The sequence below is a fragment of the Pseudonaja textilis genome, chromosome 2 (genome assembly GCF_049901715.1).
Source record: "Pseudonaja textilis isolate UNSWEBS1 chromosome 2, rPseTex1.2, whole genome shotgun sequence".
NCBI classification, from domain to species: domain Eukaryota; kingdom Metazoa; phylum Chordata; class Lepidosauria; order Squamata; family Elapidae; genus Pseudonaja; species Pseudonaja textilis.
In genome coordinates, this window is record NC_141991.1 from 153,406,703 (window position 1) to 153,424,421 (window position 17,719).

General features: G+C 40.4%; 2 protein-coding genes and 1 long non-coding RNA gene across 6 annotated transcripts in view; 1 reads left to right on the forward strand and 2 right to left on the reverse strand.

The window, feature by feature from the left end:
* Positions 1-17,719, reverse strand: part of LOC148127181 (uncharacterized) — a 155,232-nt gene that overhangs the window by 105,746 nt on the left and 31,767 nt on the right. The window lies entirely within an intron of this gene.
* CDKN2D (cyclin dependent kinase inhibitor 2D) lies at positions 4,200-7,351 on the reverse strand. 3 transcript variants are annotated; one of them, XM_026716817.2, is made up of 3 exons: positions 7,046-7,351; positions 6,502-6,662; positions 4,200-5,627 (listed from the first exon to the last, which is right to left on the reverse strand). In XM_026716817.2, the coding sequence occupies exons 2-3, from the start codon at positions 6,646-6,648 to the stop codon at positions 5,268-5,270; spliced, it is 507 nt and encodes a 168-aa protein (XP_026572602.1). In that variant the 5' UTR covers positions 6,649-6,662; positions 7,046-7,351; the 3' UTR covers positions 4,200-5,267. The 3 variants fall into 3 exon arrangements, with proteins under 3 accessions (XP_026572602.1, XP_026572603.1, XP_026572604.1); XM_026716818.2 differs by having other exon boundaries at positions 6,906-7,349; XM_026716819.2 differs by having other exon boundaries at positions 6,965-7,328.
* AP1M2 (adaptor related protein complex 1 subunit mu 2) overlaps positions 12,014-17,719 on the forward strand; it is a 91,613-nt gene continuing 85,907 nt past the window's right edge. For both annotated transcript variants that reach the window (XM_026716706.2, XM_087926033.1), the window contains exon 1: positions 12,014-12,089. In XM_026716706.2, the coding sequence (XP_026572491.1) occupies positions 12,048-12,089 (42 nt within the window). In that variant the 5' untranslated portion in view covers positions 12,014-12,047. The remainder of the gene's footprint in view (positions 12,090-17,719) is intronic.

Consider the following 17,719-nt stretch of genomic DNA (forward strand, 5'->3'; position numbering starts at 1 on the left):
ACAAAAAATAATTTTTTAGCTCTATGTTGCCCTTTCAGTCTTACTTGTGAGGGAATATGCACCCATGCTGGAGCTCCAAATGTGTGTTGGTAACTTGACTTTGGCTTTCTGCCATGCCAACGAGTGAATGACAATTCTCCAGTTGTTGTGTTAACTACATTGTTTAAAACATGGTTACTACACATTATGGCCTCACCTCAGTGTTTCAGGTAAACCTGAATCAGATAACATAGTGCAAGCCATGGCTTGTAACATTTGCCCTCTTCGTTCTATAAATGAGTTATATTGTGGTCTGTAAGGTGCAGAACGTTTATGCTCAACACCAGCCAATTTCAACATAGTTTGGAATCTCTTGTTAACAAACTCAGCCCCATTATCAGTAACTAAAGTTTACTTTTCATTTTTCTTTCAGCAAACCTTAGCCAGTTAAAGAAATGTTGGAATGTTTCTGTTTTGTTTTTCATAAGATAGCAGAAACCATACCATGAGTAATGGTCCATAATACTCAAAATATAACAGGCACCTCCTAAATTTGGTTTCTTAGGACCAATTATGTCAGCAAAAACAACCTCTAAAGGTTCTTTGGTCTCAAACCCATTAAGTCTGTTTGCTGGAGTAACCTTACTCTTTTCTTGACTACAAGCATTACAGTTTAAATACTTGCTACAGGGTTTCAATTTTACTCCCTCTGACAATTCAACAGTTTGTTTGAGCATTTTGAAATTAATGTGCCCTAGACGTCTATGTAGTAAATGTATACATTCATCATGTGGCTTAACATTGTTATAATCTGAGTTAGCCATCTTCAACTGGTCATCATGTATCACATATAAATCATTTTTTAAAGTAGCAGTAATACTTTTATCCTCTTTCTCTATTATACAGTTATCTCACCTAAAGATTGCTACATAACCAATATTAACTAAAGCCCTTACTGATAACAAATTAAATTTCTGTGTAGGTATATATAACATAGTTAAATGTTCGTTTATACAAGAACAATATGCAGTACCTTCACCTGATGCATTCATCTTCCATCCATTTGCCAATGATACATGTTGTTTACTCGTGGACATCTTTACAAACCTTTTTCTATCTTTAGTAATGCACTGTGATGCTCCACTATCAACAACCCACAAATCATTGTTTACAGTTGAATTGCTAGACATAGCTAAACTAACATTCTTCTTAGCCTTCTGGTGTTTACTAGTATTCTGTTGTTTTCCCTTCTTACAGAATTTAGCCATATGTCACCTAGCCCCACAAGAAAAACATTTTCTTACATTATAGGCAGTTGAAGACAAATTCTCTTCTTGTGGTTGTTCCTTCCTCAGTTGGTCCCTATCCAGCCATCTTCTTCTAACCATCTTCCAGTTATGTCAGTCAATGTCAGTTTATCTCTGGGCAGAGCTTCCAGTGAAGATACATAATCATCATAGCTTTCATCCAACAAGGAAAGAATGATGTAAACTTGATGCAGCTCTGAAAATATCAGTTATTTTTCATGTGGCTCTTGAAAAGTTCTTTTCATGAGCTAACATATCTCCACCTTTCAGAACAGTTTACGTGTAAGATGTATGTGTGCACCTACACTGTCACGAACATAAATCCTCTTCAAATTCTCCCAACATTTAGCAGCAGACTCTTCTCCATGAATATGGACAAGCTACTGGTCACTCAGTGTTAGTCCAATTATACAAAGAGTTCGTTCGTTGTTCTGTTTAAAGTCAGCAAGTTTCTTGGCATCATCGTCATTTTCTGGATCCCAAGCATTTACATCTGGGACTCCTAAATTTTTACAGTGTATTCTTGCCACACAAAGCTTCAGTAGCTGACCCTCTTCACAGACTGCTAGCCAAAAAATGTCTTGGTCCTGGGGCACAAAAGAAGCTGCCGTGTTCTCCGCTGTCAAGGACTTATCATCTAACAGCATCCTGGTACAGTATGAGAACCTTCCACTAGTTCTCACCTGCGATACTTCCCATTTGGCATGGGAGCAGTCCTAAGCCACCAAGTCCCAAATGGAGAAGAGGCTCCAATCCCATTCTATTCACAAACTTTATCATCAACTGAATGGAATTACAGTCAGCTGGACAGTCGCAGGAGTCAAATGGTTCCATGAATACCTATACAGCAGTCCTTTCGATCTTGTGACAGACCACAAGCCACTGTTGGGCCTACTCGCCAGAGACACCGAACACCAAACATTTTGTCCCCTCGCATGATGCATTGGACAGTTTTCCTGGCAGCATATAGCTACCGCCCTATACATCGACCGGGTAAGTCCAGGGACGCTGACACCCTCAGCCAATGCCCATTCCTGACCATTGTAGAGGACCAGCACTGATCACCTGCATCCTCCTACTTGAGGAACTGCCTCCGGCCCCATTACGGTGGCAGAGATCACCAAATATTCTGCCAAAGACCAAGTCATTGCCTAATACTCAACTGGGTGTGGAAGGGGTGAACCAAAGGGCCAGTTAAACATGAAGTTCCTGCCTTTCCACGCCTGGCAACATGAACAGTCAGCTCAACAGGGTTGCTTACTTTGGGGGAATAGAGTCATAATCCCACAGAAGCTGCGGTGACCAGTCCTGGAAGCCTTGCATACAGGCCATACAGGCATTGTAAGAATGAAGGCACTTGCCCAGTTATGTTTGGTGGCCCAACATGGATAAAGCCATCGCTGAATGGGTTGCCTTTTGTCAGCTGTGCCAAGAGTCAAGACCAGCACCCCCATCGGCTCCCGCATGCTAGTGAGAAGTACCCAAAACACCTGGTCAAGGGTCTATATTGATTTTGCAGTGCCATTCTAGGGTCAGACATTCATGGTGGTTGTTGATGCATACTCCAAATGGCTGAAGGTGGTACTAATGCCATCAACCACCTCAGACGCCATCATCAAAGCACTACAAAAAGTGTTTGCAACCCAGACTACCAGACGTCCTGGTGTCAGACAATGGGCCACAGCTCATGTCTAACCAATTCGAACTATTCCTGGCAGGTCATAGCGTCCATCATGCCCTGATCGCATCATTTCATCCTGCTAGCAATGGGTAGGCAGAGAGAATGGTAGTCAGCAAAAGAGGCACTGGCACAAATAGGCCCCAGGAACTGACATTGGATAGCCAAATATCTGTTAGTCCAGCATGTTACATGTGCGACAACTAACCAGAGTCTGGGAATCCTCTTCCTCAAAAAGCTTTTAAGAAGTTTAAAAAATCCCATAAATGTAAGCCCAGGATCCTGGGTAAATTCAAAAATCTATTAAGGTTCCCAAAGTTCTTGTTGCTACAACTCAGTCACTAAATTTTGTCCATAGGATAAATGTTTCTAATATTGCAAAAAGAAGTATCATTAGAAGCAACTTAATTATAGAAGAGGATTCCAACCTTTAGAAATGTGTTCATGAGCAGGGGTGTAAAACTCAATTTAATTGAGGGCTGCATCAGCATTATGGTTGCCCTCAAAGGGTCAGTTGCAGGTAAAACTATGACAACGCATAGCAACCATGTGAGTGTAGTTGGGTAGTCATGGCTGGGTTGCTGTGACTTAGGTGGGTATGGCTGGATGGCTGTGGCTGCCATGAAAGTGTTGTAGATCAGAGTGTAGACACCCAGCAGCAATGCTGCACCTGCCACCAGCATCTCTGCGGCCCACTCGCCAGCCTAGCCTTGACACTGGCCCTGCAGCCCATGAGCACTTTCCTTTCACCATGATACTGGCCCCCACACGTGCTTGCCAGCCCAACCTCGCCTGCAGGTCCCACAGCCTGCAAGCATTTCCCTTTCATCGGGGACACCAGCCCCTATGCCTTCTCCATCTCCTGTGTGCACGTTCAGGAGGAGCGCCCAGCTGGGCTGGAGGGTCTCCAGAGTGTCCCCACGGACCAGATCTAACCACATTGTGGGCTGGATCTGGCCCGTGGGCCGTGAATTTGACATGTCTGTTCTTGAGAATCTTATGTAGAAAGGATTCTGATTCTATAGCATTCTTAATGGTGCTGATCAGAGCATACAAATCTTCAAAGTTGATAAGGCTTTCAGGACTGTGATATGAAGCAGCCCCCTTCCATTTACAGTTCAGAGGGTTGGCAAGAGCAGGGTACTCTTAATAAAGACACCAGAATGAGCCCCTTGAAAGCAAAAAGATTTTACCTTAAGAGTGTTTCCCAAAATCAAATGTCAGTAAATCAAAAATAGATTTAATGTTTTTAATAATTAAATTAGTCATTCCATAAAACTTATCCTTGCAAATCACAATAAATAGAATATATTTTGCCTCCTTTAATACCTACTATATACATTGCTTGAATCCACAAATTCATCACAGGGAACAAGCCTTCAAAACAAGCCTTAAACACTTTAGCCAAAGATAAAAGATTCAGCACACTTTAGAAGTGCATAAAAGGCAGGGCCAAACACCAAAATGTCAAGAGGGAAACAGCTACTAATGGCTCAGGAATCATAAGATCTCCTGAGATAGAAACTAGAAAAATCACAAAATAGGTGAAAACTTTTAAAAAAATACGTTAGACTCCTATACAATTAAACCTTGTGGAATTCTGGACCCCATATTTGGCAGAAAAATGGGAACAAATATCTTGCTCACCAAAAAGGAAAAAAAATCCTAGTCATGTTTTCCATTCAAGGCCAGTTTTCTGCCAACCACCCCTTAATATATTTACTGTTGGTGCTTTATTATGATAATCACTATGATAATTCTTGTTAGGAATCTAGTGCAATGCATCAAAGAATTGCTAGATCCTTACATATACTTTGAATAGAAGAGAGAGGCAGAATTATATCCCTGGAAGAAAAACACCAAGCATCACCAGACTGCTGAAATTCTGGGGTAGGTTGTAATGGAAGGAGGTCCCAGTGTAGTAGCAAATGCGGGCTTTGTCTCAAAAAGAAAAAGATCTGTTCAACCTAAATGTTTTCCAAAATGCTTCTTCTAATTTTGGGGACCATTTCAAGGGAAGAAATGCAAGAGGATAGTAACTAGGGAAGGTCAAGCAGAGATGCTACAGTGCAATGTGATTCTCAAGGGATTGGCACATTTGGAAAAAGCTGGAAATTAAAAGTACCGAGAACTCATATAATATGTATAAATAGAAACAAATACTTAAACGCATATTTTGAGGTAGGGCAGAAGGAACTATCTTTGTTCCAGGGCTCTGGAGAAAAAAGGACAATCTTGGGGAATAGAGGCCTAGCAGGCAGCAGAAAGTTAGCTTGGTCCAGACCGGAGGGGTCTTTCTGAAATTAAGCTGGGACAGAGAGATGCTGCTCAAGAATGCACTGGATGTGTGAAAGCCCGAGATGCTCTGCTAGCTCCAGTGGTGTTTGCCCCTTGGAGTCCTTCTGCTGCAGTTGGGATTGAGGTGCCAGGAAGCAAACCACATCTGTGTGACCTTCTTGAATAGCAACATGGATGGGCAGTGAGCCAGAAGCATCTGGGACATTGACATCTGCACCATGCTCCACCAAGATTTTCAAGGTGTCAAGAAAGCCAGTGCGGGCAGCATCATGGGCTGGTGTTGTGCCAGACCCATCTTGGATGTTAGGATTGGCACCTTGCTTTAGCAGTTCTTCAGCCACAAAGATATTGCCAAACATCATTACCTGTGGGAAGATGAAAGAGGATGAAGCAGGGGATATTTACAGCCTCAACTCCTCTCAGGTGAGCAGGCAAGCCTTAACCCCATTTACTGATTATGGGAAGTAATAGGGAAGGCTACCTTCTATTGAAGACTGTTTGAACAACATACTGAGACATAAACAAATAACTATAATTTAGTTATTACATAGTTAATACATGATTTAATTATTTGAGCAAGATTTCAGCAAAACTGAATTCATTAAATAAGCAATTATTATATTAATCATAACTTGCACAGTACTAATAGAGCCATAATTATATTCATAGACTCTAAACAGAAAATCACAAATCCCATAATTCCGCTTGTTATCTGTTGTAAAAGGAAATAGGCAGGCAAGATAAAACAGAACAATGGAGTTGGTTGAAGAGCCTAGGCAGATCTACCAGTAATTATACAAGATAGGGTGTACATCTTTTCCCCAAATTAGTTGTAAACAAGCCACCTCATGCCCTTTAAAGGACCCTATTTGGCTTGAACCCAACAGGAAATAGGGCTAGCCTTTCGGCCTGTGTCTGTATACTATTTATTTAAAACACAACAATTATGTTTAAATGCTGGGTGAGTTTTCATGCAAAGGTTGAAAAGATGGAATTGACTATAAAAATGTGGGGAGGATCCTGTGGCCTTAACTTGAGCTGCAAACTAAATCAATTTTGGTTGAGGGCAATGTCCTTGAAACGGGCAGCAGCCACTTTTCCCAGAAGTGCCAGACTAATAGGAGTGAACTGAGACTGGGGAAAACGGCAGAATCAGAGCCCCTTCACCCAGGCCACCGGTGTCTCCAGGTGACACTGTTTTCTCTCTAAGACACAGGAACCATGTGATGCCTCACTTACCTGCAACGCGGTCTTGCCAAAGCGATTATGGGAGTCGGGATGAACCAGCTCCAGATGCAGAATGTGTCCGACTTCAGCTATATCTCCCCGGGCAGCAGCCCCGGTTAGCCGGTCTCCAGCCCGGATCTCGGCATTTCCCGGCTGCATGCCCGCACAGGCACCTGTAGGGAAAAAGGACAGGCGAAAATGAATGAACTGACAATCATCCGAACAGGATTCTTGCGCTGCCAGAAGCAGTTTTCTTTTGCAATGAAGGTATTGGCACCGAAGCTCCCGCAGAAGTTCTACTCCCCACTATTTCCAGGATGCGGGAAAAGCTTCTGTACAGGCGTAGATGCTCAGCATCGCATTTCACCCTTGACGTTTGACAACAGGCCGGCAGGGGCTAGCTACATTTTTCCCACCTCTCCGGCGGCGGCGGCCTTCCCTCGGGCGGTAATCCTGCTCGCTCTTCGGCGCTTACCTCCACTCCCGGGAGGTGGGCTCTTCTCCAAGTACTTGTCAAAACAGAGCAGAAGCCAGCGCTTTGCTCCGTGTTGCCTACCCGGTTACAGGACTGGCTTCGCTGCCGCCCCTAAGAAGGGGCTGGCCCGGTTCAATGAACCCGTCGGGTCGTGACAAGACAGATCGTTGCAGATGCTGCTAGAATGCCGACCCAGGGAGGTGTCTCTGGGGGCTCGGCTCCCTCGGGGCGGGGTTGTACTGAGAAGGAAAGCCGCTGAGGACTGCCGTGGCAGGCAGCGCCGCCTGTTCCTTCGCCTGCCCGTCCAAGCGAGGTGCCGGCACAGATCGTGCCAAACCCACCCCAACTATTGAGCTGCAGCCTCGGCAGGACAACAACCCCGCCCTCTCGTGACGGACGCTGTGGCTTTTTTCCATTTCATTCCGCGCTATTAATTTGGATATATTGTAACCTGCCTGATTTTCCATTTCTCCGCCCTCGTCTAATCCGACCAATCATGAGCCAGCTCCGGGCAGGAGCCGGAGAGCCTCGTCGTTGGATTGGTTCACTAGTGGCGGACTGCTGGGCGGGTCTCTTCGATTCAAACAGTATTTCGGGCGGGAAGAAGCTATCTCCGACTTTCCCCACTTCGGTTGCATGCAGGCAAGGCCAGCCAAGCCAGAGGTCGCGACCTGGGAGGGGGTGGGAGGAACGCGAGACGGCTCTCCAAAATGATTCTTGCCCTGCCTGTGTAAGTAAGCAGCCAGTCCTAGCCATATTGAGCTTGGAAATCAGCGCTTTCGACAATCCTCGACCAAGTTTTATAACAAGCTCGCTCTTGTAACACAGCAAGAATAATTGCTTTTGAGCAATTATTTGAAAAAAGTTGGAAGTTACCTTTTTTCTATTTTTCCCTTATTTTTTGCATGTTCCTCTTTCCTCTTTTTCCATTTTATTTCATTTTTTCCTGTATATTTTATGTTTTGCACAAGATATTTATCTTTTGCACAAAATAATATTTTCTAAAACCAATAATATTTTTAAAAACCAAGCTCCATGCAGTGTAACTCATCATGTAATCTGAAATAATTTGGGGTTTGAACCCGTTTTCAGATTCAAGATTTGTCCTGTGGAGACTGGCTGGTTTTGCTCAATACACTGGAAAACATGATCAACACTTCCTCCATAGTGTCATTAAAGGAAGATAATTTTATCTTATAATAGCTAGATTTCATAGAATATCAAAATTTATGTATTAATTATCATTTTGTTTTATAGGTAGTCCTTGACTTACAATCATTTTTTACTAATCATTCAAAGTTACAATGGTCCACAAAAAAGTCCTCAATAGTCCTCATACTATATACTGTAGAAGCATCCCCGCAATCATGATCAAATTCAAGTGCTTGCCAACTGACAGATATTAATAACAGTTGTAGTATCCTGGGTTCATGTGATCATCATGGATGACATTCCCAACGTTTCTGACAAGCAAAATTAATGGGGGAAGCCAGATTTGTTTAACCATGTAATTCACTTGATAGAATAACAGAGTTGGAAAGGATCTTGGCGTTTGTCTAGTGACTAGTCCAATCCACTGTTGAAGCAGAAAATCCTATAACATTTCAGACAAATGATTGTCAAATCTCTTCTTAAAAACATCCAGTGTTGGAGCACACACAACTTCTGGAGGCAAATTGTTCCACTGGTTAATTGTTTTTACTGTTAGGAAATTTCTCCTTAGTTCTAGGTTGGTTCTCTCCTTGATTAATTTCCATCCATTACATCTTGTTCAGATCCTTTGGAGAATTGGTTGATCACTCTTCTTTGTGGGAGTCACTTAAATATTGCAACACTGCTATCATTCTTTTTTTTTCATTAAACTAGACATACCCATTTTCTGCAACTGTTCCTCATATGTTTTAGCCATGATAGCCTTCCAATATCTGAGGGGCTGCCACAAAGAAAAGCTATTCTTCAAAGCAGGACAAGAAGCAGCAGATGGAAACTAATCAAGGAGAGACCAACCTAGAACTAAGGAGAAATTTCCTAACAGTTCATCAGTGGAATGACTTGCCTCCATAAGTTGTGAGTGTTCCAACACTGGAGGCTTTTAAGAATAGGATGGACATCTATTAGCCTGAAATGGTATAATTTCCTGCTTGAGAAGGGGGTTGGACTAGAAGACCTCCAAGATCCCTTCAAACTCTGTTATTCTGGTTGAAATTCTGCTTAACCTGAGTTTAAAAAAGTAAAACTGGATGTGACTCACTTAACAACCATCCCACTTATTGACAGAAATACCAGTCCCAACTGTACTCATAAGACTACCTATATTGTACTTCTGTTAAATGTATATTATTGATTGGAATAAATTGATTAAATTTGGTGTCAAACTCATGATGACACATCATCATGTGATATATCACAACTTTTTCCCCCTTTGCTAAACTGGGAGTTGGCATGACCAGCACGTGACTCATCTAGCCCATAGGCCATAGGTTTGACACCCCTGTCCTATAGTATCTATCACAAATGAAGGCAAATGTAAGTATCCCAGGATAATGTTGCAGTATCAAGTCTTGATCAATTACCAGGACCAGAGGTTTGTCTTTTGAATTTTTGGACTCGTGCTGGAGCCCATCCTCTCTCTCACTAGAATGTATGTGTCTGTTTATAGTGTCTATATTGTCTGTTTTCAAACTGACTGTGAAGGCATGCCACAAATAAATAATTACAAGAAGAAATAATACTAGTGTCTTCATACTAGTTAAGCAAAAGTTAAAGTTTAGCTAAATAAATCATGTGTACACAGCTAGCAAGTGGATTCACATATTGTAGCAAATTGTTTAATTGTGGTTTACTGAACGAATCACAATTGCTAAATTCACAGAACAGACTCAACAAAAGAAATCATATTATGATTTACCGTTATACTTGTATCTTGGTACAGAAATTTAGCTCAGAACTGAGAATGGAAATTGTATAATTTCTTTTCCCTCAGCTATGAGCTAAATAGATGTAAATTACAACTACTTCTTTGAAAGACAGAAAAATATGAAATAGACAGCATCACCACCAATAACTTAGCTAACCAACTGCACTCAATGTATGGTCTCAAATGGAACTACTTGTACAGTACATGGAGTGAAGCATGCAGTCCAAGATTTTGTCTTAGGCCGAGTACTTTTTAACACATCAAATTCGATTGCATCATGTGACATCACATGATACATCACTTTTTTTTTGCCTTTGCAGAGCCAGGGTAGATGTGGCCTGCATGTGATGCATCTGGCCTGCGGGTCAGCAGTTTCACATTCCTCCTTTAGCATTTTCATTAATTGTGTAGATGAGAGGATACAAGGGAAACTCTTCAAATTTGCAGTTAACATCAAGCTGGGGGGAATAGCCAACACTTTATACCAGAACATACATTCTAATTAAACTCATCCATAGCTTTTACCCCTCAATTATCAACCTCAGGGTGTGAATGTAGTTATGAAGTAAATCAGCTTTTAATTTCTATACTTTGCTGTGCCTACCATGAAAGTGTCACATTTTACAAGGGTAATATACCCTTTTCAAATCATACACTTTTATTAGGTATTTGTAGATTGTTGCCTTAAAGTATACTTGGGTCAAAGACTCATGTTTTATAAATATAGATCCTGAGATCTTTCACCACCTTCACTTTATAGCCTCTTAATGGGCCAATACTAAATTACCGATTCTCTTGAATTCAGCCTGTAACTTAAGAGAGTTGAAAAATTAGGTCTGTTTCATCCTAGAATCATCCATTAACCATGATTTCTAGATTCACATGGCACATTAAATCATAGCTTATAAAACACAGCAGCTAGGTTCAGATAATACAATAGGCCATTTTAAACAAGGCATATGATGAATTTGTTCTGAGCATTTGAACAAGCTCAGAATTTGTTTGAGCATTTGCATATCATGATAAACTCATGGGGTTCATTTTCCATCATGTGATTTAATGAGACTTGATTTTTGTTGTGTGGACCCAGCCAATAATAATAGTTTATTCAAAAACCAACTAATAGCTTAGATTTGTATGAATACTGGCCAGATTTACTTACAATTTATTATTACATATAAAATTTGCAAACATAGTTTGCAAACTATATTTTAATATAAGGGGTAAACTCAGCCAATTGCAGAATAGTCAGAGCAACACTCCGATTAAATCACCCCCAACAGTATAAATGTGTAAATTCAGCCTGGTTCCGCAAAAGTAAATGTTCCAACTTTAACCATGCTCCTATCAGACGCTCCTTATTTTGGAGTAAACCCAGTCTGCTGTCCACCGTGGTTTGGGAATGGAACTAACCAGAAGATTTGAAAAAGAATCTAAGTATAGTATATAAAATCATACATTGCAATGTCCTACCTGTCAATGAATACTTCAGCTTCAACCATAACAACGCTAGAGCTAACAATAGATACAAACTCAAGGTTAATCGCACCAAACTTGATTTCAGGAAATACAACTTCAGCAACAGAGTGGTCAATGTCTGGAATACTCTACCTGACTGTGATTTTTTCCTCAAACCCCAAAAACTTTAACCTTAGACTTTCTACTATTGACCTCACCCCTTTCCTAAGAGGTCTGTAGTGGGCGTGCCAACTTGCCTACAGTCCCTGTCCTATTGTTTCTTTTATATATTTTTCTTATTTTTCTTATATGTATCCATGTATTCATAACTATGTTTTTACTTATACCTATTATCTTGTAAGCAATTGACAAATAAAAATAAATAAAATAAAAGAATGAATAATTCGAGGCTTTCACTTGAGTTCATAAATAAAACAGGGCTGTGCCCCCCCACATATCCAACACGTAGCCTTTGAAGCTGGCTTCTCCTTTGAGAAATTAACGGCAGTGTGTTTGAACAACTGCCTGGCCAAGCCACCAGTCCAAACGCTGTTGCTCGTTTCCTTTCTGTTGAAAGTTTTCCATCACTCCCCTGACAATGTCTTTCCCTTTAAGACAGCCTAGCTCACCTGAAGGTGTAGCTCGCTCACCTGGCTCAGGTGGTTGCAAAGCTTAGTCGAAGAGGAGGAAGTAGATCGGCGCGACAGTATGTCGGCCTCAGCAATTTTCATCCTTGACTTGAAAGGCAAGGTAAGTCTCACCACCGTTTGCTTCTTCCTCTTTGTCGCTTTCAGATGTTTGTGTGAGGGAGAATAATAATCCCCTTGATACAATAGTAATGAAGGTCTACGAATATTGGCCTCCCTGCTTGTTTGCAGATAAGGCTTTCTTTTGTGGAGGGTCCTATGGCCTTACTTCCTTTTCAACGGGGTGGGGGTGGGGGTGAATGCAAATTGAACAAAGGGAGATAAAAGTCCGTATTTAGCACCTCTGTCTTGATTGTAGCTCCTGACTTGATCATTCTTTTTCATCAGCACTGCCTGTCAAGTCTGTCTCCTTTTCCACCCATTGTCTTTTCCCTGCATTTTTCTTTGGATTAGGAGATTGAAGAAAGACAAGGAGTTCTGTAATTATGTTTTCTGCTTCTATTGTAGAGCTGAGACCTGGAAGAATGGTGCTCTCTGGAGTTATCCTCCAAAGGCTGAAAAATTTAGCTAGGAAAGTAATATGTGGGCACAATTGTTTCTATCCTGCTAAGGATTTTCTTGCAAGTTTGTTAAATAAATTGGGTTACTTTAAAATTGCATAGAGGGTCAGGTTTGTAGCAGGAAAGCTGGATTGTCCATCATGCAAGGAGACAAAATGGAAGATTTCAGTATAGTAACAGCATACTTGGCTAAAAAGCTTGCATGACTGGTCTGAAGTAGAGTTTGAAGTAATACTGTCAATAAAGAATTATGCCAATGGTGTGAGACTTTCTTTAACAGAATGGCTGAAAACAAGAGCACATAAGTCTTTATAATCCCTGGCATAAACATTACAGTATGTGGTAATTTTTGAGAGAGAGGTCTAATCTTAAGAGTAAGTTTGTATGAAAAGTTACCATTTAAAGCTGGTAAAGACAACACATTAACAATATTAATTTATTTCCTTTCTTTTCCAAGTTCTACATTGTGGCTTCATTTCAACAACCTTATTAAAGTAATATGTAAGCTGAGAATTGCTCACTCTTTACTATCATTACTATAATTTTCTGTATGTTAAACAAGCCCCATATTCTGTTTCACATACATGCACCTACTATCCTTAGTATTGTGGGAAGAAACATCCATCTGCTTCAGTTCCAAGCTGGGAGAAAGGCACTGGAGACAAAATGGAGGCTGATTGGAAAAAGGGTCAATTTATTGATGAACAGGACCACATATTTGAGGTTCTGGTCAGTAGTGGGATTCAGTTTTTTTTACTACCAGTTCTGTGGGTGTGGCAGGGGAAGGATACTGTAAAATCTCCAGTCAGAGGTGGTATTTGCCAGTTCTCTGAACTGCTCAAAATTTCCACTACCAGTTCTCCAGAACTGGTCAGAACCTGCTGAATACCACTTCTGGTTCTGGTGCAGCTGACCACATGGAGTTGAGAATGAGGAGTTTTTATACCTTCTCTTGGGCTTTGCACTTGAACTTCTTATTCCTGTGCAAGAACATGTATTCCATTGGCTGTTGTCAGATTCCCATGGGGCCATGTAGAGGTTATGTAGGGGTCATAGCTGGCTCTAGGCAAAAGAGCAAATGCAAATCCTACGTGTTTGTCTGAGCTAAGTTTGGTTGGAGTTTGTGAGGATCATGCAATGAAGGGGCATTGGACAATTCCTATTGTGGCTGAGGCCTAATCTTACCTTTTTTCAAACCTTGCTGCAGGGAATTTCAAAATATCCTATCTTAAATGGATTTCTGCCTGCAGTTTTTGCTTTGCTTATGAATAGAGCTATCTATTTTTTTATAAAAAGTTTTTTATTTTTATAATAAACATACAAATAAAACCTTTCAATTGTACAGCATGTCAGTTTGGTATATATCGTGCACAATATATTTTTTCCTCTTAATTCATATTATATTAATCAACTTTTGAAAGCAATTATATCTTTATTATACTATCATTAAAATTTTAATTTCATTTCCAAGTTATCTTTAAGAGCAAATATCAATTCTTACTGAATTATATTCATAATATAACTTATTCACAAATAATCAATTATAATATATCATTACTGTTACATTGTACTTCAATTTCTTACTCTTCTATCTAACTATTGATAGAATAAATCCCAAATCTTATAGTACTCCTTTTCTTCTTGCTGTCTAATTGCTAATGTTAATCTACTCATTTCTGCACATTCCATTATTAATCATTTCCTCCTCCATCGGAATTTTCTCATTTTACCAATTTTGAGCAAATACAACTCTGGCTGCAATTAAAACATTAATAATCAGATATGTTATTTCTCTGTTGTAACCTTCAGGTAAAATCCCCACTGGTTTTAAATCTATGTGCTGTTTTGTCATTTTTTCCAGCCATTTTAGTCCAACATCTTTTAACTTCTGCACATATCCACCACATGAGTCAGGTATCTGATGACATTTCCAACACTTCGCCGATTTATCCTTCAACATCTTTGCTAGTCTTGTGGGGTAAATGCCACCTGGAAAACATCTTATACAAATTCTCTTTGTAAGCTGTTGATATTGTTAATTTATAGTTTCTAGTCCATAATTTCTGCCATTTTTCCAGATCTATCGCATATCTAAAATTTTCCCATGCAATCATTATCTCTTTAATTTCTTTTTCCTCTAATTTCACCCCTAATAAATAACCATAACATTTTAAAATCATATTCTCTTCAGTATCTGTAAGAATTTTATCTAGTTCAGTAAATTCTTTGTAAAACCTATCTAATTATCTTTTTTATATCTAGAATGTATTTGCAAATATGAATACCAACTCATATTTATCCCTTGTTCCTCTAGTTCTTGCTTTGTTTTGAGTTCACCCTTTTTATTTAAGATTTCACTATATCTAACAGTATGTTCCATTTTAAATACATTTGGATACGTAAATGCCTCTGTTGTTGATAACTTGTCTCGTTTTTAATCTTCCTTGTGTGTCTAATAATTTTTTATAAATCCAAAGTCAATACAAATAGCAATGGCGACAAAGGACATCCTTGTCTATTTCCTTTTTTGATATTAATATTATCTGTCAAATCTCCATTTATCATTACTTTTGCTGATTGTTTGTAATATATTGCCTCAATTGTTTTAATAAATCTTTCTCCAAAACCCATCTTTTCCATTTGCAATAACATAAATCGCCAATTTACATTAACAAAAGCTGTTTGCACGTCTAAAGTCCATTTGCTTCTCTGGATGTGCTTCACAGTATTCCAATGTATTCAATATTATTCTCATATTGTCTTTTATTTACCTCTTAGACAAAAATCCATTTTGATCAGTATATATAAAGTGATTTAGATATCTTTTAAGTCTTTCTGCCATTATTGAGGCAAATATTTTATATTCTGCATTCAGCAGGGATATAGGTCTATAGTTTTTTTATCTGTTGTAAATCCATGTCTTCCTTTGGTATAAGCCTCTGTCCATGAATTAGGTACTTTAGTTTTTGTCAAAACCTCATTCATTACTTCATGCATTGGAGTGCTTAAAGATTCCTGAAAAGTCTTATAAAGTTCCACTGGTAGCCCATCTGGGCCCAGTGCTTCTCCAGGGTTTTGTCTGTTTATCGCCTCTGTCAGTTCCATCATTTTTTAAAATAAATTTTATTAAGTTTTCAAATTTTAAAAAACATAAAATAAAACTCTATACTTTGTTATCAACATCAAGACAACTTTTGTATCTCCTTACAATTTTCAGTATATATATTTACTTATTCCTTTACCATTACATCTTACTCTTGCTATAAATCAATATCTTTTATCCTTACACATCAATCTTCTCTATGGTATTTTTACATATTTACATATTCCCTCATTCTTTTCCTAATTGCCATTTTATTTTCTTTTTATTTCTGAACCACTCATACCAGGCATCCCAGGCCCTATAGTAAATTGAATCTTCTCTGTCTTTTATTTTCATTGTGAGCCTGTCCATCCATATACAATCTATTTTTTTTTATAACCATGCCTTTTTTAGAACCATGCCCTTTTTCCTCCCAGAGTTGTGCGTACGAAATCCTTGGAGCTGTTACATGATATATCTATCCGTTTTATTGCATTTTTGTGTTATTAGACCTAATAAAAAAGTTTCCAGATTAAATTCAATTTTCTGATTTGTGATTTCTTCTATCCATTGTCTAATTGTATTCCAATATTTTTTCACCTCCTAGCATGTTCACCAGATATGAAAATAAGTGCCTTTTTCGCTTCCACATTTCCAACAGTTTGGGTCTGAGTTAAACATTTTTGCCAGTCTAGCAGGAGGAAGGTGCAATTTGTAGAACATTTTATATTGATGTTCCCTGTATGCTGTAAATATAATTAATTTGTAATTTTGTTATGTCCTGAGGACTCAAGGAGTTCTCACTCAGGTCCACTCACTTTGTGTGGGCGTTATTCCCCCATTCCCATTGGTCAGTTCTCCCCAGCAGCCAGCTATAAAAGCAGGCTGCGGGGTCCAACTGGCTGCTGATTGCTGCGAGCCAGTTCCAGGCTTGGCAAGCACGGTCAGCCCTTTATTTGTAAAATAAAGTACTGTTGCACTCATGCTCTGGTTCAGCCTCTCATTGCTCAAACTTAACACTGGCGACGAGGATGGGATGGCTACCAGAAGCACCTTGCAACCGCTGAGTCACTAGCCACCGATCTACAGCCCAGAGAGAGCGATCGGCTGGCAACAAGGAAACGCTGATCCGCAGCCAGAGAGAGCGGTCAGCTAGCGAAACGAGCGATCAAAAAGAGCAAACGCAGATCCGCAGCCAGAGAAAGCGGTCTGAGTATAATAGTTAGAAGCGTCTGTAGCCGCTTGTTAGCCTCGCTACGGGGAAAGTGAAGCGCTGCGAGCCGCAGCCGCTCTGCATTTGGCGCGAAATTCAAACGGGTGTCATTTGAATTTCGAGCCAGTAGGATTCACAGCACAGCGCTGTAGAGAGTCACTAACGCCCACTTTTTTTGGCGCGAATCAAGACACCTCCAACGGATAGCAGCCAACGTGGTAACCCAGAGAGAGAGAAAGAGAGGGTAGCAAAAAACCTCTCCAGAGCTGATATCACTAGTAACTCACGAGCGTTCGTAGTCCCAGAGAGATTTCTCCCGCAGGTAGCCCAGCCGTTCCAGCACCATGAGTTCCAATCCAGTATTCCCGGCGTTTAAACCAGACGAAGAGAAGTGGGAATCGTATAAGAACCGCTTTCAATCATTACATCGATGCGGTCGGCCTGTCGGATGCGGGAGAGCATCGGAAAAATCCTATTTCCTAATCTACTGCGGAGCCACCGCTTACGATACCGCCGCAGCACTCGTGGCGCCGAGAGAATTAAAAACGCTCCGTGGTCCGAGTTGCTTGAGATCCTCACAAACCACTACGCTCCCAGGCCTTCACAAATCGCCAGGAGGTTCACGTTCCGAATGAGGAAGCAATCAAGTAAGGAGACCATCAACCAATATATGGCCGCCCTCAGAACAGCAGCCCTGCACTGCGGGTTTGGAACATACCTGGAGGACATGCTCCTCGATCAATTGGTTTGTGGGGTCAAGGATCTCAACCTACAGAGGCGACTGCTAGCTAAAAAGACCTCAACCTCGCGCAAGCGGTAGAGGAGGCCCTAGCAGCCGAGCTAGCAACGAACTCAGCCACCGAAATTCAGGGCCCAAG